At 59.3% G+C, this 20572-nt stretch overlaps 1 protein-coding gene across 2 annotated transcripts in view; it reads right to left on the reverse strand.

Moving 5' to 3' along the window:
- Window positions 1–190: 190 nt before the first annotated feature.
- The window catches only part of SOGA1 (suppressor of glucose, autophagy associated 1), a 29578-nt gene continuing 9196 nt past the window's right edge, over window positions 191–20572 (reverse strand). The window contains exons 3-16 of one of the 2 annotated variants that reach the window (XM_039563324.1): window positions 19694–19852; window positions 17078–17140; window positions 13152–14384; window positions 12043–12162; window positions 11744–11869; window positions 11176–11406; window positions 10922–11029; window positions 10485–10652; window positions 9221–9472; window positions 9025–9096; window positions 8579–8649; window positions 6891–8337; window positions 6654–6795; window positions 191–5680 (exon numbers count right to left, since the gene is read on the reverse strand). In XM_039563324.1, the coding sequence (XP_039419258.1) occupies window positions 5652–5680; window positions 6654–6795; window positions 6891–8337; window positions 8579–8649; window positions 9025–9096; window positions 9221–9472; window positions 10485–10652; window positions 10922–11029; window positions 11176–11406; window positions 11744–11869; window positions 12043–12162; window positions 13152–14384; window positions 17078–17140; window positions 19694–19852 (4221 nt within the window). In that variant the 3' untranslated portion in view covers window positions 191–5651. The remainder of the gene's footprint in view (window positions 5681–6653; window positions 6796–6890; window positions 8338–8578; window positions 8650–9024; window positions 9097–9220; window positions 9473–10484; window positions 10653–10921; window positions 11030–11175; window positions 11407–11743; window positions 11870–12042; window positions 12163–13151; window positions 14385–17077; window positions 17141–19693; window positions 19853–20572) is intronic. The other variant, XM_039563325.1, reaches the window with a different exon arrangement.

A 20572-nucleotide genomic window follows, 5' to 3' on the forward strand; every position in this document is an offset into this window, starting at 1 on the left:
GCGGTGCAAGGATGCGCTGGCAGCCAGGCAGAGCTGGGAGCAAAGGGACACGGCTGGAGCAGGGCCAGCGCGGAGCTGAGGTCGGTGCTGACACCAGAGGGTGGTGTGGTTTCACTCTGGAAAGCCACCGCTGGAGCCACATCCCTGCTCTGGCACATCTGTAAGGAGAGGACTTGGAGACAAGCTCGCATTTATTTTTTCATAGAGATTTTTAATGTTTATTTTTTAACAGACTTGGTTTAAATTTTTGCTTTCTACAATAATTCAATGTAAAAATCCCAGTACAATATACAACAGTTTGAACATTTGGAATAAGAAATCCAGCTTGGGGAGACACGTAAGTTCAGCTAGTTCCTAACACAGGTAGCAAATTCCCTCCACCCTCCCCCAGATTTACCAGCCAGGAAGGCATGTGGGCAGGAATGCTTTACAAATGTCACCCCCACCCCATAAAGACACTGGGTGCCCTGTCCCTGCATTGCAGTGGGACAGTCCCTCTGGCACATCCCCTAGGAAAGGGCATTGTCCCCTCCATGGGATGGCTGGGAGTGTCCAACATGGCAAGGCAGAGTCTGTGGTGAAGCGAGGCTGGCTGGTCCTTGTGCGTGAGTGATATGGGATGCTGTGGAAAGGCCCTGCATGCAGGTCCCTCAGGGTCTGGAGCTCCCTTGGGATGGAGACCTGTCCTCCCCTGGGCAGCAGTGCCAGCAGCCTTGTGCCCTAATGCAGCCATAAGGCTGTTGGAAGGGGATGGCCATGGCCCTGCAGGGCCCAGCCTGAGGGGAGGAAAACAAAGGTGATGAAGGGTCCCTGGCTCTTGGGTCTGAGGTGACATCTCAGGGATCACTGACTGGCCTAGGAGCTGGCAGCTTTTTCAGAAAGCCACTTTGGCCTGGCCCATGGTACTCAAGCAGCCTGGGAATAGTCCTGCTTGAACAGCCTGGGGTAGTCCTGCTCGAGCGACATGGGGTGGTCCTGCTTGGGCAACATGGGAAGGTTCTGCTCCAGCTACATTGGATGATCGCGCTCAAGCAACCTGGAGAGGTCCTGCTCAAGCAATTTGGGGTGCTGCTGATCAAGCATGGTGGGATGGTCCTGCTCAATCAGCATGGGATGGTCCTGCTGGAGCAGCATTAGGGTGGTCCTGCTGGAGCAGCATGGAATGGTCCTGCTGGGGTGGTCCTGCTGGAGCAGGGTGGGATGGTCCTTGTGGAGCACGGCATGGTCCTGCTGGAGCAGTGTGTGGTGGGTCTGCTTGAGCACCATGGAACAGTGGCAAGTGGCAGGGATAGTTCACGTCCTGCAGCGTCCCAAGCAATGCATCCAAAGCCATTCCTGGCCTTTCTCACCCCTCTTGGAAATCCTTCACTGCTTGAAGTGATCCCAGGAGAATCTAGTTGAGCTCCACGTTCCATGTTAGTTATTGCTAATGTTAGATCAGGACACTGGTGACTTTATCTGGCTGAGTTACTGAAACCTTCCAAGGGCAGAGATCATCCCCTTTCCCCCATGACCAGTTCCAGCTGCACCAGCCCTAAGGAGAAGTGTTTCCTGATGTCAGGAAGGGCCCTTCCTGCTTGCTTTGGGGGTGGCTGGTAGTGGCTTTTCTGGGTCAGTAAGGGATGGGATATGCAGCAGGAGAAGCAGGAAGAGAAGCAGAAAATTGCAATTGGAGTCAGATGTGCTGGGAGTACAAGAGTTCAGGGAGGAAGGAGGAGGGGATGAAGGGGAGAGGTCAGGCTGGGAGAAGATTGGAAGTCAGGACAGAGGTGGGAGATGAAGGAGAATGTAAGGACAGTTAAGAGAGGGAGCTGTGAGGCAAGGAAGGATGGCTGGAGAGGGAAATCTGTGAGGTATGTGGGACATTAGAGGACAAGGAGGGATATGAAGGTGGAGAGAAGTGGAGGAGCATGAGGAGAAACAGGGAAACTGTGTGAAACAAATGACAGAGGATGGTGAGATAGCCAGAGGTTGAGTGTGAGAGGGGCAGGGCAAGAGCTGAAACTACAGGAAAAAGTATGGGGAACACTGGGAAGTGAAGGGTCACAGGAAGGATTGAGGTGGAGGAAGAAGTATGAGATGGAAGATGGTGGAAAGGACAATGAAAAGAGAGGTTGCATAGGATGAGGAGACTGGGCAGATGGTAGAAAGTGGAGGGTGAGGAAGGACAGGCAAATAGTGTTTGGTGTGGGGCAAGAGGACAAATGGAGGACAGCGGGAAGTGGAGGATGAGGACAAAATGGAAGAGGAAAAGAAGAAGAGGTTAGATGGCAGGTGGTGGAGGAAAAGGATGGAGGGGAGATGGAGAAGAGGGACGAGGAGACAGCAGGAGATGGACAAGGATGACAGCAGGGACAGAGAGACACTTAGGGGGATAGTAGAAGACAGACTGGAGGGCAATGAAGGAGGATGGATGAGGAGATGGGAAATGGACAAAGGGGATTGGAAATGTGGAGGTGGAGAAGGTAAATTGGGGTGACATTGGCAGTTGAAAGGATGGTGAATTGGTGGGAGGTGAGGGTGGATTTTGGGATGGGGAAGTGAAGGAGGTTGAGAGAGGAGATAGGAAGAGAGAAGAGGATGAAGAAAGATGTGGAGAAGATGAGGAGTGGAGGAGGTTGAAACATGTTGGGGTGAAGATGGGAGCTAATGGAGGATAAGCAGGGATAAGCTGATGTAAGATGTAGAGGACAGTGGTGGTGGGAGCTGAAGAAGACATGGTGAGATGTTGACATGAACATGAAAGAAAAAGCTGGAGACAAAGCAAGTCACGGATGGATGGGACAGGGTGAAGGTGAAGAAGGAAGAGAAGATCCGAGAAGAAGGGGGGGTGAATGAAGATAAAGAACAAGATGTGGTGAATGAAGGAGGAGCAGGTGAGAGGGATGGGATGAAAGTGTTGCAGGAAGACTGGAGGGTGGGATATGGAGGGCAGTGGAGGAGCACAGGAAGAAGGGATGGGAGGTGGTGGGTGATGGAGCAGAACGAGGAGGAATAGGATGCAGCATAGGATGCAGGAGCACAAGAGGGTGGGAGGGAACATGGTGGGTAATGGAGGAGAACAGCATGGCAGGGAGGGATGGGACACAGTTGAGGACAGCACACTCTGGAAGGAGGGATGGGATCTGAAGGGAGTGGGGGAGAACAGGGAGGGATTGGAGGTGGTGAGTGACAGCAGAGCACAAGAAAGGATAGAACACGATGGAGGATACAGGACAGGAAGGAGGGACAGGACATGGTGGCTGATGGAAGAGCATAGAAATGAAGGATGGGACCTGGTGGGTGATGGAGGAGGGTGGCAGGGAGGGATGGAACACAGTGGATGACAGCAAGGAAGGAGGGATGGGTGGACAATGGGGGGGCAGTGGAAGAAGGGTTGGGACATAAAAGATGCACAGGAGGGATGGGATGTGGTGGGTGATGGAACATGGGAAAGAGGAATGGGATGGAGTAGCACAGGAAGGAGGAAAGAGGGCTGGGTTGGGTTAGGTGGGTGATGAAAAAGCACAATAAAGAGGGATGGAACATGAGGGATCAAAGAGCAGAGATGAAAGGGATGGGACATGAAGGATGATGGAGGAGCAAAAGAAGGAGGGGTGGGTTTTGGTGGGTGATGGAGGACCTCAGTGTGGGAGAGTTTAATGGAGTGAGGGGAGGCTGGGACCAGCAGGTGATCAGAGAATCACAGAATCATTAAGGTTGGAAAAGATCTTTGAGATCATCAAGTCCAACCAAGGGGCACAAGGGCAGGAAGCCATGGGCAGCAGAGGAAGGGGTATGTATGTGGGTGTGTGTGCAGGCTGGGGTGAGCTGCTGGGCAGGCTGGGATGGGACAGGGGAGCCATGAGAAACACCAGCATCACAAGCACAGTGCAAAGCTGAGGGGAGCCTGGTGTGGGGTGACAGTGCTGGCAGTGAGGACCCACGGGAGCTGACAAGAAGCCCTGGTGGTGTGGCACAGTTGGGGTCAGCACATGGGGGCAGTGTCAGGGACAGACAGGTGGCTGAGGAGAGGATGGGACACCATGTGTGGGCTGGGCAGCAGGCAGGACGGCAGGGACAGAGAGACAGGATTGCCCCACACCTCCCTTCGCAGCAGCACCGCCTCAGACAGGACAGACAGCACGGTCTCCCCACCACAGCATGGGAAGGCAGCACCAAGGGTGGGGGTGAGGGGTTGCAGGGCCTTTATTCATCACACAACAAGCAGGCATGACACAGGGGTGCAGGATGGGGTGGGCAGAGAGCCTGTCATCAGGGCAGAAGGTGCCCTTCATGCGACCTTGGCATGGGCTGGTGAGAGGAAGCAGGAGGACAGGGCAGGGACAAGCGTGGCTTTGCCCAAAACACCTCGGGTTTCACCCCAGGCTGGGCACTGGTGGTGGGAAGGACAGGGGCAGAATCCACGGAGGGGCTGGAGTAGAATCAGCCATCTCCACACCGTAAGCAAATTTTCCCCACAAATTCCTTGCCGGCCTCAGCTTAGCCCCCCTGGGAAATGCCCAGCACCGCTATTTACAGAGTAAGACAGAACTGACCAATATTAGAAATAATTAAAAGGCAGTTGTAAAAATGAGAAACCACATTCCAAAAACTAGAGAGTCTTTTAAAAAAACCAAACCAAACCAAAACCCCGATTATCCATGAAAATGCTAAAAACCACCCCGAAAGGATCTATGTACAGCAGGAGATTGCCCGTGGCAGTGCTGGACCTGACTCCTCTGTGGCAGGCAGAGACACAGCCCGGCCTCGGCTGCTGGTGAGGGTGGGCAGCACCTGCCCTGAGTGTCCCCCACCTGGGTGACAAGGGTCCCCCAGGGGCCGGCCAGGCGCCGCAGGAGCAAAAGGCCATCGGTGCTGGGCCTGCTGGGCCCTGGCTGATGCTGGTGTGTCCGGAGACACAGGCAGTGAGTGGCCGTCGCGGAGATGCTGACGGAGGCTGCGACGTGGCAGAGATGCAGCAGCTGCTGTGGGCAGCAAACGGCTGGACGGGAGAGGGCAGCAGCCTCAGCAGCACCAGCAGTTCTTAAGAGAAACTGCAAGATGACAATGTGCAGAGGCCCTGGAAGCAGTGTACAGAGCTCCAGAGCAATGCAAAGAGCCCTTGGAGTGGTGTACAGAGCTCCTGGAGCAATGCACAGAGCCCTTGGAACAGTGTATGGAGTCCCTGGTGCACTGTACAGAGCCCCAGAGCAATGCAGAGCCCTTGGAGCAGTTTATGGAGCCCCTGGAGCAATGCAGAGCCCTTGGAACAATGTGTAGAGCCCCCAGAACAAGGCACACAGCCCCAAAGCAATGTGTGGAGCCCCAGGCACCTGCAAGCAGCTCCATCTGGGTGAATCCCCGCCTGGCCCCTGGCAGGCAGCTCGAAAATAGGTCAGGCAGCTGCCTCAGAAATCTCTGTTCTCTCCTGGAGCTGCACAGAGGCACCAAAGCTGCTCTGTGTGGGGCTGGGTCACAGTCCCCCAGCCCCAGGAGCTCTGCAGTGCCATGGGGGCTGTTGGCTGCTGCCCCCTCCCTCCCTGGGTAAGGCTTTTTCTGGTGGTGATGGAGGGAATGTGCAACACAGACCGAGGGCCATGCTGCAGCCTCCCAACCCACAATCTCTTAATCCAATTGGTGCCTCTCCAATGAAGCTCATTTCGGTATTTTTAAAATGCACTTGGTTTTACATTGCAGGCTGTCCGGAGTTGGGCAGAGCCAGAAGTGGAGGGAAAAAAAAAAAAAAAAAGAAAAGAGAAAAGAAAGGAAAAAAAAAAAAGAGAAATACGTATATTCAGCACTTGGAGGAGAAATAACTACAAGTGGCCCCAAGCAGGGAGGTGGGTGCAAGGAAGGGGCACCATGGCCCCTTGGGAGCAGGGGATGTGCACACACACACACAGAGGCACAGGCCACCTCTCCCCATGCTGTGCACCCAGCAATCCCAGCTCTGCAGCTGGAGGAGCCCAGGGACCACCCGGACCCTTCCCAGCAGCAAAGGGCCTCAGCAGCATCCCCAGCGCAGAAGGGTGGCCAGGGAGGGGCCGCAGCCAGCCCAGCGTGGGTGACCACAGGGAGCCTCCCTCCTCCTTCCTGCCGGGGAGGCACATGCGGCCCCGCGGCTGATGCAACCGCGCCGCAATCGGGGCCGGCGGGATGCTGGCAGGATGCGCCGGAGCCCGGGCAGGGCGGGCAGCGCTGGAGCCAGCACCCTCCATCCGCGGGGCCGGCGCGGCATCATCCCTCATCCAGTGCTTCCCTACAGCGGCCCTGCTGTGCCTCGCCCCAGCCCTCCCTGTCGACACGAGCAGCCTCCCCCGGCTGCTCTCCCTCTCTCAGCGCCCTCGAGCCCTCGGCATAGCGGGGTCTCAGCTGACATTCCCGGCGCGGTGGCACCGGCCAGGTCCCCCCAGTGCCGGCAGCGGGTCTCCGCGCAGGCGGGAGGTGATGCAGCCACCCTGGCAGGGTGTCCCCGCGCACCCTGGGGCTACCGGCAGCCTCCGGCTCCACATCTGCTTCGTAAGCGTCCCCGGGGCCGAGGGGACGTTTAGGAGACAGATGCGCCCGCGCCGCCTCCGAGAGGGGCCCCCGCGGGCTCAGCGCGGGTGCTCTTCCGGCAGGACAGTGGATGGCAGGCACGCTGCGTCCCCCGGCCCCCCGTCCTCACTCACTCGAGGCCCCCGGCTTCTCCTCCGCCCTGGGGGGGTCCGCGGGGTGCAGTTTGCACTTGGAGGGGGAGTGGCGGACCGCGGAGCGGGATGGCCGGGCAAAGCAGGAGGTGAGGGACTGGGAGCTGCAGTCACACGCCGTGTCCTGCAAAGATAGACAGGGCACAGCGGGGTTAGAGGGGTCAGGCATCCTGTCCCCCGCCACGGCGGGACACCCCGGGGGGCTCCGTGCCTCGTTACCTCGCTGGCTATGGCCGAGATGAGGTCGGGGTCCCGCAGGGCTGCGTCCTTACTGCCCTGGCTGGGGGACAAGGGCTTGGGGTCCTCGCAGGTGCCCTGCTTGAGGACCTTCTTGTTCAAGATGCGAGAGATGTTTTCAGCTGGGTGGTGGGTGGTGGGGCTGGGGTGCTCGGCTCTCTTGCTCTCCTCCCCAGTGGCCTCCTTCTTCTCCTGGGGAGCAGTGGGGCTCTGCGCCCGCCCACAGACGTTCCTGAAGAACTCCTGCACGAGGCCGTACTTGGGTGCTTCGGGCTTGGCCCGGCTGCTCTCAGGGCAGCCCGGCTTCCAGATGGACTCAGTGCTGCCCGCGTGCTCCACCACGCTGAACAGGCTGGACAGGCCATCGTTGATGTTGCTGAGGACGGGGCTGTCGCGGGTGGTGGTGGAGCGGGCCCAGGCAGAGCCGTTCTGCTTGCTCTGGTGCAAGTTCCACAGGCTCCTGTCCTTGGAGGTGTCCAGCTTGGAGGAAGACCTCCTCTGGAGCTTTGGAGAGCCGTATTTTGGGGAGCAGCACGGCCGCTCGATCCTGGAGTGGACCTTATCCAGGGAGGAGGAGATCTGCTTGCTGCGCACGGACACGAGGGAGGAGCTGCGTGGCGACCAGCTCTTGCCATGCACGCCGGCACCGCGGGGCAGGTCAGTCTGGAGGCCCACGCTCACCGTCTGGATGGTCTGTGTGCCCACATGGGCCAGCCCCACCGTCTGGCTGGAGGTGCTTTTCACCTTCCTCTCCAGTGAGCTGGAGCGGATGGCCTGGCGCACGCAGTTGGTGATCTCCTTCATGTCGTCGCTCATGTTGCCGGAGATCTCCAGCTCGTGCAGCGACGGGGGGAAATGCGGCACCGGCGGCACCGCGCTCTCCCCCGCGCCGCCGTCCAGCAGCTCCCGCTGCTGCTTGGAGAAGTTGCACAGCCACTGGCTGTAGGTGCCCTCGGCGCTGGCCGACTCCTCCGGCTCCTTCGGCTTGGCCATGGTGAACAAAAATCCGGGCTCAATCATGATCTTGCCCTCCTTGTTGTGCACCAGAGGCGCCTCCAGCCGCCGCACCACTGGCGGGCTGTAGTAGATGCGGATCCCCGTCTTGTCGGGTGCCGTGTAGCTCCTCTGGATTTGTTTCTGAGCTGGGTCGTGCCCGGAGAGGCTGCTTGCCCGCGAGTAGTCCCAGGAGGAGATGCCCAGCTTCTCCTTGGCCAGGCTGTCAGGGGCAGGTTGCTCGATATTCACATATGTACAGTTTGAGGGAGGAAGGCTGGTGCTGTCCCGGATCCCGTTGGGCAGCAGCTGGGTAGTCGAGGATGCCTTTTTGCCCCGGGCATGGTCACCCAGCCCTGGCACCGTCTTTCCAGGGAGGTAGGGAGAACAGTCAAGCAAGCTTTCAAACTCTGACATGGAGGAAACAGACTTGGTCCTGTGGGAGGAGAGAGGATGGGGATCAAAAGGGGGTAGGGCAGGGGGTTGGGGGACAGCTGAAGCACCCTGCTCCCACCCCAATGAGACCTTCCTGGGCACCTAGTCCTGCTCCTCACAGGGAGCCCTTTGCTTCCAGGACTACCCTGGAACATGGTTGCATCTCCCCATGACTCTCAGGCATGTCAAGCCCAGGGGCCCCCTCTCTGTTGCAGGGACCATGGAGACACCAGCACACTCACCTTTTGAGGTTGGTTCCCTTGGCTTCTGCTTCAGAGATCGTCTCCTTGTCTGTGATTTTCTCATTGAGAGCCTAGGAGGGCACAGGAGAAAGCTCCGGGGTCAGCAAGCACAGGACCAGAGCACAGAGATGGGCCGGGGCTCAGGCGCTGTGTCCTGCTCCCCTCCGGCACCACCAGCTTCCCCACACACTGAGGCACAGCATTCCCAGGACTACGTGGGGCTTGCTGGAACCACATCTATTTTAAATCGGGTTTTTATAACCCCACAGAAGCTCTTGGGGTTCAGCCATGCCCTTCATCCTCTCATTCTCCTGGCGCTCCCCCTTGCAGTCTCATTTGCTGTTTAAGGGGGTGTTAATTGGGGTGCACACATCCTCCCATCTAACCCTTAGCATAGACCTGAGCACTAAGAGCATCCTGAGAGCACTCCACCCTCTCTTACCCACCTCTTTCCAGTTGCTGCCGTGCTTCTCCTTTTCAGAGTGCTTCAATGCCCATGGATTGGATCCTTTCTGCAACTGGAGAATGTGTTGGTCACTCAACAGGTGCCACACATGCCTCTCTGGGCAAGCAAAAGCATGAAACATTCTTGGGGCAAGCAGCAGAGGCTGCAGGACACGTGCAGGATGGGGGACACCATACCTGGTTGAGTTTGTTCTGCAGGTCCTTCGCTTGCTGCTCTGCCTGCTGCTGCTCCTCCTTGAAGCGAGCCAGCAGCTCCACCTTCTCCTGGTTCCAGTTCTTCTCGCTGATCTGCAGCTGCTTGGTGAGGTCCATGACAGCGCTGTAGGACTCGGCCAGGAGATGCTGGTGCTCCTCACGCTCCCTCTTCAATGCCACCTTCCAGTCCGGCAGCGCACGCTCGGCGATCCCTTTGCCTGCCTTTGACTCCAGCTGTGGGGACAGAGTGGTGGCTGTGGGGGACCCATGGCTCCAGCGTGGTGCTGGACATCTCCAGCAAAGGGACAGGGCCGCAGGCATCCTGCTTGCCAGTGCCGGTTCTGTGCTGCCAGGCTGGGCAATCAGCGTGTCCCCAGGGACACAAAACACGCAACATGGTATGCCCATGGCACAGCCAAGCCATGGTCAGCCCTGGCTTGCAGCCACGCCATGCCAGCTGGCCCAGCAGATGGTCACCCAGCAGGACACGGGCTGAATGTCCTGCCTGCCCGGCTGTGCTCCTGCCTGCAGGACATGGCTCCTGGAGAGGACCAGCCTCACCTGCAGTGCTGGCAGAGCGGCCCCTGAGGATGCAGCACCACTGGGGTGCTGCCACCACGGCAGCTCTGCTTGCTTTTGAGGAGGAGATGTGGGAACTGGGGACCCATGCTCTGCCTGGAGAAATCCTGCCTGGAAAGTGCTGGCACCTGTGCTGGGGAGCGGAGCTGATGTACAGCTATGGGCTGCTGCCAGCACAGTGTGAGTGGAAACCTCTCAGTGCTGGGAGGGCAGGGCTGAGGGATCAATGGGACTCATCCTACAGGCAGGAGCTTCCCCCAGTGCCCAGGCTGCCCTCCCTACACCTCCTGCCTTCCCTGCATCCCTTTGCATCCCTTTTGCAGCATCCGCAGGGATGCTGCGCTGTGACTCGGGGTGGGGGAGAGGTGGGCTCTGATGCTGCTCTCAGCTGCCTGTCCTCAGGAGGGATGCTGAGCCCTGTCCCATCCCACCCTCCCCAGACAAACCCAGCAGAGGAATAAAGAGCATCCTCTGCTGCTCCACAGTCAGATTTCCATGCCAGCCCTGTTGCCATGGAAACTCTCCAGCATGAGTGGCTGCTAATTAAGATTCCCACAGTGCCACCCTGCTCCCAGCCCGGCACTTGGCACAGGGCACAGGCAGCCCCCCAGCCCCCCAGTAGGCATGGGGAAGCTCTACCAGCCCACGGGGTAGCCAGGGCTCCCACCTGGGTGATGTGGCACTTGAGCTCGGCGCGCTCCATCTCCCAGGCAGCCTTGGCCTTGGTGAACTGCTGCTGCAGCTCGCTGGCACCGCGCCGCTCCTCCCGCAGCTCCGTGCACAGCTCCTTCAGGGTCACCTTCATGTCCGCCAGAGTCTTGATGCACTCGTTGGGCTGCAGGAAAACAGGTGTGAGCACAGGCAGCAGGAGGGGACCCAACAGGGTGGGACTCTGTGGGAGCTGCCCTCTCTACATCCCAGCCCTGCAGGCTGCTCCCAAGGTGAGGGACATGGGAAGCCGCCAGGGCAGGGGACCATCCACAGCTGCAGCATCCCCACCCATCCATGTACCCTGAGAGGAGCCACAACCCCATGCCACACAGCCACAGCAGGAGCTGATCCTGCTCTGATCCACCCCTTGGGCTCATGGGGGACCCTGCTCACCGTGTTGGGGGTCCAGGTGTCTCCGGCACACATCTTGTTGTCTGCCTGTTGCTGCGGGGCGAGCTCCTCTTCTTCCAGCAGCAGGTACAGCTCCTTCATGCTGTTCACCTGTGGGTGACACCATGGCTGGGGTGATATGGGGACCCACAGCCTGTGGCCAGGGATGGGGGACACCCAAACAGCCCTGGGTGGGACATGAAGCATGAGGGATGCGCCCAACAGTGTGTTCCCCCCTCCAAGGCAGCCCACTGTACCTCCAAAAAGTCCTCGCCCTCACTGTGCACCACCTTGCCCTGGCGCCAGCGCTTGAGGAACCACTTGAGCTTCATGAAGAGCAGGAGGAAGCTCTGCCTGAACTGCTGTGACTCCTGCACCAGCAGGTTCTTCTCCTGGCTCCAGAACTTCTGCTCCAGCCGCCTCTGCAGGTTCAGGCTCTGCAGCTCAAACTCCCGCCGCAGCAGAGCTTTCTGGTGGTCCTCCTTCAGCTGTGGAGGGACAAGTGGCTCCAGGACAGGTGCTGGTGGCAGTGATGTGATGCCTCCCCACCAGGGTCTGAGCTAAGCCCGGTGCCAGCCCCACATCCCCATCTGGGGGAGCTGTGCCACCCTGGAAGCATGCTGGGGACAGCAGGGCCATTGAGGCAGTGCCATGGGGGAAGCCCTGCACGGAGGAGCGTGCTCAGCCTTGAAAACGGGACATGCTGTGTGTGCTCCCAGGTGACACCCAGGTTCCCACGTGGGTCATAGGGCTGGGGCTGGAGGTGGCACTGCCATGGGTGTGAGGACACTTGTCTCCCAGGGGCAGAGGCTGTTACCTACTCACCTGGCAGATCTTCTGTGAGAAGTTGTCCACCTCGTCCTTCCTCAGCTGCCTCTCCTGTGAGAGCTGCTCCTGCAGCCCCCGCAGGCTCTCGTTGGCCTCTGACAGCACCAGCTGCAGCTCCTTCATCTGTAACAGCCCGGGGAGAGGATGGGGAAGGTGGGCTGCACTTCCCTGTGTCCCTCCCAGATGGGGCTCTGCAGCTTCTCTTGTCCCCAGCTCTCAAAAGGTTCAACCCCATCCCACAGCCCTGTCCCCAACCCCGCTGGCTGAGGGGATGTGGCTCCCTGCCCGTGTCATACCTCGGTGGCATAGGAGTCGTTCTCCTCAGCCCGGCAGGGTTTGTAGCTCTGGGGATGTGCGGGGTCCGTGTCCTTGGTGTGGGGGATGCGGAAAGGGTCGGCGTCCCTAAAATCAGGCTGCTGCATGCGTGGGCAAGTTAATGAGAACAAACCAAAAGAGCGGGAAGAAAAAAAAGCCAGAAAACAAAACAATGGGTCTCCGAAACAGTAAAGAACTACAAGACAACAAAAAGGATGAGGAGGAGAAGGAGCTTCATCACCATGGCGGGAGACAATGCGGAAACCAAAAGGAAACACAGGATGAGGAGACACGTGGCCTGGATTGTTTGGGGAAAGGGGAAAAAAGAGAGAAAGAGGGAAAAAATGTGCAAACACCAGTTACGGTGCCATGCAGTGACTGGGGGAGACTGGAACCTCGGGCTGGGGGGACCACATGCAGAACAATAGGACTCTGAACAAGTGAGTGTGCTCCAGAAAGGGGCTTGTACCTGCAGCCCCAACCACCACCAACATCCCTGGCCCCTGGCATGAGCTGGGACCCCTGAGAACAGCGGGACAGCAGGGCATGAGCTGCTCTCCACTGCTCCAAAGGTGTTCTCCCTTGGATGCAGATTTGCCCTGAAGCCTTTCTCTCCAAATTACCCTGCCTGGGTACCTCTGGGGGCTGAGGATTCCTGCAAGCGGGGTCCCTACAATTTGGGCTGCTTTCAGGGGCTGCAGGCTGCTCTCCTCCCACCCAGCTCATCCCCAACAAGCAAAGAGCCTCTGAGACAAAATTTTGGGCTAAGCCAGAGAGAGCAGCCAAAACATCAGCCCCTGCTAAGGCGGGATTGCACCTGAGAGCCCCTGGCCATGGGCAGGGCAGCCTTGGCACAACCAGCCTGTGCCAGGATGTCCACTGCCTCCTGCCCTGGGCACACTCTGTTGGAGCAGAGTCCTACCTTGTCCCCGGTGCCACTGGCATGCAGTGAGGTGTTAGTTTGGATTTTGCTCTGGAGAGGCAGGAGGGAGGTTACACTGGGGATCAGGGTTTGCTCCGTTAAAGCAGGAGGAAACGTGGTGGCAAATAAAGCAGCAGCTGCTGTGAGGGATGTGGGAAGAAGCCGTACCTGGAAGTCGGAGGCGTGCTCCTTCTGCAGCCCCTCTTTGGTGATGTCGTGGCTGCTGGGGCTGGAGAAGGGGAATGAGTCCGTGTGCTCCTTGAAGCCGCTGGTGAGGTGGTCCACCTTCCTCACGAAGCAGCCCAGGTCCTGCTGGAGCACACCCAGCCGCATCAGGAGCACGTTCATCAGCTTGGCATCGCTGGGGCTGTCACCACCGCTGCCCACCGCCTCGCCCAGCAGCACCCCTGCGCACTCGTTGTCCAAGCAAGCCTTCAGCCCCGAGGTGAAGCCGTTGGCATCCGAAATCAGCACGTCGATCGCTTTGTTGACCAATGTTGCCTGGTCCCGGATGCCCAGCAAGGTCTCCAGGTCCTTGGGCTTGAGCAGCTTGGCAGGGCCATCGGGCACCTTCCCACTGCCCAGCCCCCTGTCCTGCCCGTCGGCCTCGCTGCTGCCCACGCCGTCCCTCCAGCCGGCGGTGGGGACGCACTGTGCCGAGTCGCCAGCCTCGGCGTCGGTCTCCAGCATGGGCCGGGTGGTCTGGCAGGAGGCCAGGTCGCAGCGCTGGAGGTTGGAGAGCAGCACCCTGTTCTCGTACTGCAGCTTCTTCACCTTGCCACTGAGCTCGCTGATCTGCACCTTGGCCGTGGCCAGCTCCTCCTGCGAGGGCTCGCTGACCACCGAGCAGCTGTCCTCCGACAGCGTCACGTCCAGCTCGTGGTCCGACTTGTACTTGGTCAGCTCGTTCAGGAGGAGCTTGTTCTGGTCCTCCAGCTCCAGCAGCGAGCGCCTCAGCAGCTCAGCCTCCTCCTCCACGAACTGCAGGTGCCGGCGCAGCTCCGCCACCGTGTCCCCCGCGTCCCCGCAGCTCGAGACGCCCACCAGGAACCGCGTGTCCTGCCCTGGCAGCTCCCTGTCCCCCTGGCCCTTCATGTCGTCCATCTCCGCCCGCAGCCCGCGGTTTTCCACCTCCAGCTCCACTATCCTCCGGCTGAGGATGTTGGCTTCCTCCTCCACCAGCTTGAGGTGGACCTTCAGCTCGGCCTCCCGGGAATGGGGAGAGTCAGCCAGCTCCTCCACGGAGAGGGAGCTGTCGAGGTCCCCGTAGAGGGACCTGTACTTCAGCAGCTCCTCCTTCATGCCGTCGTTCTCCTTGGCCAGCTTGGTCAGCTTCTTGCACATCAGGGCCGACTCCTCCTTTGCAAAGTGCAGCTGGCACTTCAGGTCTGCGCTGTCCTCCTGGGACAGACAGGGGGTGGGCATTAGAAAGATGTTCCCAGGGGCCACAGTGATTCCCAGAGAGCCCTGGGGACATGCCACCCTCCCACCCCAGTCATCCTAGGGAAGCTGCTGGCTCTGCTCCTGGAGGGGGGAAAGCTTTGAGATCCATCCTGGAGGCTTTCAGAGTGAGCCTGGAGATGGGACGGGGTGCCCTGGATGAGGAGACCCGTGGGTCTTGCCCCAAGAAGGACATTGAGCCACCACCAAGGATGTGTGGACCAAGTCCAGCCTGATCCACCACAGGGCAGAGGGGAAGGGAAAGCTCTCAAGACTCCATAGGGTCACCAAGGTTTCCTCCCAAAAACTGGCACTTTGTCACTGCAACACCCTCGTCAGGGCTCTCTCTGCTCCTCTCACTCAGCTCCCCACGCTCCATCACAGGGCTGAGAAGCAGCTGAAAAACTCTCGAAGTCCCAACCCTCAGCCTTGCTGCCATCACCTTGCCAGGGCACTGAAAACCCAGGCAAAGCCTCAGCATCAGCTCACTAGTCCCTTCCCAAGCGCCTCTGCTTCTCAGGACCGTTTCTCCATGTGTTCCGTTTTTATTTAGCAGTTAGGATCTTGGCTGTTTGCCCAGACAGACCGTTTCTCTGCTCTGGGAAGCTTTTTGGATGGAGGACCAGGATTTCCTGACGTCCAGCTCGCAGCTTCCTGTGCCCGGGGGTCACTTGAGTGCTCCGAGCTCCGGCGTGGTGACTGCCAGGAGGGGACCTGCTGGGCTGTGACTCTCACCCCACTGCACCCGCCGGAGCTGGACAGTGCTGGAGGTGGCCAAGCCCTTTGGCTGGGTGGCTGCTGGCCCTGGCAGCCCTCTGCCTGGCTGAACTCATTCCTGTTCCCCTCTCCTTGGCTGGAAAAAGCAAGCTGTCCCCTTCTCTGGGTGCTCCGGACCCGCAGCTCCCCCCAGCCACACCCACGCTCACCCCAAACCCTTCAGCAGTATTTACTCTGCAGACTTCCTGGACTGCTCATAACAAGGCCAGGGGTGATGGAAAGAGGATTCCCATGAGTTTGAGGTGCCATTTTATTCCCTAAATATCCTGCCGTGACCACAGGAACCACCCTGCTGCTCGTCCATGCTCGTGCACCAGGACACGACCTCACTAAGGCGCATTAAAGCTGTGCCCCCCTAATTAGGTGAGGAGATTAGGGGAGGGCTGGCTCAGGCAAGGCAGACATGACCTCAGTTCCTGTTTTTCCAGGGAAAAAAAATAAAAAGCAGCAACCCAGTGTGTCCCTCTACACCTTGGCATCACAGGAGGGACACACATGTCCCCGAGTGCTTCTAGGAGCGGGGCAGACTTCGGTGTTGACTCCATCACCCCCCCAGCTCTGTTTTTGGGGAGTCATGATGCTCAGCCAGCACGGCCGGGCAGGAAAGGGGCCCAGGAAGCCACAGATGAGTCACAGCCTCTGTGCCCGCAGGGCCACCAGCCATGGCTGCGTGGGGACAGGGAGCGGATGGGGGCCACATCCAGGGGCATCTGCACCCCAGGAAGCCCAGAGTTCCTGGAGCATTGATCCCACTGCAGAACTGGGGCTACCCTGCAAACCCAAGCTGAAGGGTCTTGGCTCCATGGGGGTGTGGGAAGCAGAGGGGGCTGGTGTTGTTTCCTGCCCCAGGAGGAGGCAGATGAGGGGCTTCAGCCTCAGGAAGGGGGTGATGGAGGGGCCCCCTCAACTCAGGGCAGAGCTGGCTGTAAGTGCTCCCTGGGGAAATGAGGGGAAGGATGCCGGGACCATCAGCTGGCCAGAAAGAGCTCTCAAGAATGGAGTTAAAGGGAGATGATAAAGACTGAGGGGGAAAGCCTTTGAAGGTCTGGGGGTCCCTGTGCTGTGGCTGCATGGAGTGGGCTGTGCCAGCAAGGATACAGATGACCCAGAACTCTTGGGCTGCTCAGGGTTCCTGCCATGAGACAGCAGTATGTCAGGAATGGCTTTACAGGGTCTGCCTCCACGTCCCAGCTTTGGGGGAGCAGATCTGCTCCCCAAAAGAAACCCTTCAGGTCTTTTGCCTTTGAAAGAGGATTTTTCCTTTTGCCTTTCTATCCCCGCAAGAGCAGCTCTGCCTCTCCGAGCCCTGGTAACAGCATTAGCGGTCACAGCAGCTCAGCTCAACAGCAAGTGACAGCTGAAATCCTGCTGCCACCAGCAAATCCCCCGCTCCCTGTGCTGCCCTGGCAACCTGTGAGGGGCAGGAGTGGCGTGGCCTCCAGCCATCCCCACAGGGACCCTCCGCTCCCCCAGACCCCGTGAAGCTCCCAGGCCACCCTGAAGCACAGCTGCTGGCACTGGCAGGAGGGACACGGGCTGCCAGAGCCACGAGGGCAGAGGCAGCTTTGCAGTGTAAAAGCCAAACTCCTTCGTCTCCTTACACAGGGAAAGGGTTAAAGCCACCACCCGGCCACTGCTGCTCCATTGATAAATGAGACAAGGGAGCGGCTGAGGACAAAGAGGATGGCCCAGCACATCAATCCCTCCCTTATGCAGGGGCTCTGAGAAGCAGGAAAGCTCTGCAAAGCCCTGTAAGGAGGGGATGGCGCTGCCATGCCCAGATTTACTCCTGGTCTGGGTGTAGTGTCCAGCTGGCACCATGACCCGGGCTGTTGGTCGGTCACTGTGGCGTGCCCTGGGTGCTCAGGTGCTGATACCTGCACTGATGGCTTCTTCTCAGTCTTGCCCATGGAGCGAGACCCCCGCTTCTTCAGGGAATTCTGCAGGAAAAAGAGAGAGTTATGACCCACAGCGAGGGCACTGCACCCCAGCAGTGACAGACAGACAGACAGACAGATGCAGTGTTCATGGACATCAGCGCTGATGTTCCCACATGCTTGTGGACCCCAGGAAAAACCCGAGCCTCGGTGGGCTGAGGCAGACCCTTTGCTTTGAGGGAGCTGGACTGGCAAGCATCACATCATGAGGTTTAGCCAGAAATTCCCCCTGCAGGCAAACGAGCAGTGAAAAAGCCGGAGTGAGCAGGAAATGAGCCATGGAGAGTGGAGAGGCTGAGTCACAGTCCCTGTCAGGACTGAAAGGAGTGGGGAATCCAACCCCCAGGCCAAGGGACAGCTCTCAGGACATTGCAGTGTGGGAGCAGCAGATGATGACATTCCCCATCGCCTTTTCCCCAAGCAAGGGACATGTCCTGGTCCCTCAGCAGCACGATGCTGACTCTGCTGTCAAGGTCACAAGGGGACACGTGGGACAATGTCCAGGCTAGTGAGGACAGCTGGGAGGTGGGGAAGGCAGACAGAGCAGCAAGAGAGACCAGAAGCACGGGAACAATGCAGGTGCCCGGAGAAGAGCCAGTTATCTGGGGAAGGGAGCTGGGGGAAGACCCTCAAGCACATCCACACAGCCTCCCATGAGCGCTGGCTGATCCATGCAGCTGCCCTGGACCTATTTCCAAGCTGGTGCTGAGGCCCAACAGCCAAAGAAAGCAGCTGTGAAATGTAAGCTGCTGCCTGTGCCAAGGTGCCGGGCTCCAGGCTTTCCTATTAAGGCCACGACCATCAGTGGAGCTGCTGGAGCTGCAGAGCCTCTCCCAGGGGCTGGCTGTGCCACATCACATCCCTCACCCCCACCGTGCTGGGGACTGGAGCTGGCAAGGGGCAGCACCAGCCCCAGACAGCCCCAGGCACAGCACCCCGGGGCAGATGTGGATGTCACTGCTCCACCCTGGGAGCAGCCTTGGGGTGGCCATGCCTGAGGGTCCTGTCATGGCCGAGTTTGGTGTGGCAGGCTTGGCATGGGGTACCCAGACTGATCCCACTTTTTCCTACCCCTTTAGGAGACAGAAGAGGGGGAAATGCCTGTGCCTTCGGGAACGATCCCCAGACAATTATCCAATTATGGGAGAAACCTCGTGGAAGGGAGGAATAATCAGCCCCGAGGGGTGAGTGCAGCCCGGCACAGTCCCTGGCTTTGGCTGCTAACAAGCTCTGCCAGGCTCTGTGCCCTGCAGCAGCAGGGAGGAGGAGGGCTTTTAGCTCACTTTGTCTAATGTTTGCCTAATTAGCACTCTGCAATCAGTGACTAACCCCAACGCCCTTGCTAGCCTGGGGACAAAACATCCCGAGCTTGGGGACCATCTCTGAGCCTGTGGCAGCCGGCAGCGAGGAGCCCTATCCCACCCCAATCCCACCCCACGCTCTTCAGCCAGGACAAGGCAGCAGCTGTCTCTCGGAGCTCCCCACGCTGACCACACAACCATTTTCCCTGCCTGTTTTCCGAGCTCGGGAGAGCTGCAGCGCAGCTCCTGCTGCTGCCATTTGTTATTCAGCCCGCGCTCCCGGCTGCAGGGGAACCCATTTCACGGCTCTTAGCGGGGCCCTTAGCGCAGCCCGGGGACGAGACACCCCGCGGGGGGAACGCTGCTCCGCGCCACCGGCGCGGGGATGGCTGAGAGGCCACGGGGACAACCACAGCTGGATCCCGCAGCTTCCCAGGAGCTGGGCTCGGCTTTAGGCGGGGATGGCCCCAGAGATCGCAAGCCGTGCGCAGGAAGCACGGTGGGGGAAGTGAGAGCCTTCCCTCGGTTCTGTCTCCTCCCCCACGCTGCCCTGATGGCTCAGCCAGAGATGCATCCCGAGGTTCCCCCGGGACCAAAGGCATCCCGGGCAGTAGGGAAGTGGGTTACAAGGGCTGCAATGGATCTCAAGTCCATGCTGTCACCAGGATGCCTTTCCTGTCACCGAGGTTGACATTGATCCCAGCCAGAAGCTAGTCCCAAACACAGCAGGACATGGAGTGCCCTGGACCTGTCTATCTGGGTACATTTGCGGCTGCCCAGGACACAGAGGGGATTGTGTACCCATCCAGCTCTGCAGCACCACTGGGACACCATAGGGACACCGCTGGGACATCTCAGCCCCGTTTGAGCCAGCAGGATGTGGTCAGGATACAGCCAGCACCAGGCACTCTGCCAGGGACAGGGACCCCACACATCGTGCGGAGCTTTGCTCAGATGGAATTGGGCACGGCCCAGGGGGCTGGGCTGAGCAAGTGGCCAGGGACATATAAAGTGTCCCTAGTGCAGTGGGGAAGTCCTGTAGCCCCCCTGGATGGGGCAGAGCCAGCCCATGCCCGCAGGGTGGGACGAAGCCTGCTGAGGGCAGGCGCTGCTCAGGTTTCACAAGCATCTGCAGCACGGGTTGGGTTTCAGTGACTCAAGCAGGGCTGGGGGATCCCATGATCCGGGGCCAGGACACCTGCTACGAGCAGAGCCTTGGGGACGCCTCCCCGTCCTCCTCCCGTGTCCCACTCACCTCTCGGAGCTTGTCCATCTCGTTCTGCACCACCTGCTTGGCCAGCTCGGTCTCAATGAGCCGCTGGCGCAGGTCCTCGTTCTCCTCCTCCAGCCTGATCCTTTTCTTCTCCACCACCTCCAGCTCATTGTGGAGCCGCACAGAGACGTCCTTGGCCACCTGGGGACACAACAGGGCTCTCATCAGACTGGGCACAATGTGCAGGGGGCTGAGACCACAGCCCCTGGGCACCCACAGTCCTTGCGCAGAGATCAGCAGGCAGTTGCTGAGACCCTCTGGAGCAGACACTATGGTGGGTGACCCCTGGCCCCTGAGTCTGTCCCCTCCATCGTGTGCTGTGACTGATCTTGTTCCTTCACCAGCTGCAAGGCTGCCCTGCATCCCCATCCCCTGGCCAAACCCTGCCTTCTCCAGCCTTAGCATGGTGCTGGGGGATGTTCATCACCTTTTTTCCCCATATCACAGTGCTGGAAAAGCCCCCAGAAGGCTGGAAGAGTTGGTGGGCAGCCACAGAGCAGGCAGCCTCTCACTGCAGGCAGCAGCTGTGCTGGTCAGGAGAAAGGCGAGCTGCTGCATCACATTACAGAAAAACCAGCAGCTGCCCCAGGGTGAAGGGTGCCCACATCCACCCCAGAGCTCCCCCTCTCCAGATCCCTGCACAGGAGCAGTCCCCAGCATAAAGGGAGCTTAATAACACGAAATATTCACTCCTGCATTTGCAGGACAGCAAAAGTTGTCCCCAGTGCCACTGGTCTTCTGCACAGTGCGCGGTATCATCACTGTGGAGGCAGCAGCAAGCCGTGCTGCAGGGCTGGGGGACCTCAGGGCACAGGGTCGGGCTCCTGTTCCCCCGAGGATGGGCTGTGCTTTCCTTCCCAG

The sequence above is a fragment of the Corvus cornix genome, chromosome 20 (genome assembly GCF_000738735.6).
Source record: "Corvus cornix cornix isolate S_Up_H32 chromosome 20, ASM73873v5, whole genome shotgun sequence".
Classification (NCBI taxonomy): Eukaryota; Metazoa; Chordata; class Aves; order Passeriformes; family Corvidae; genus Corvus; species Corvus cornix.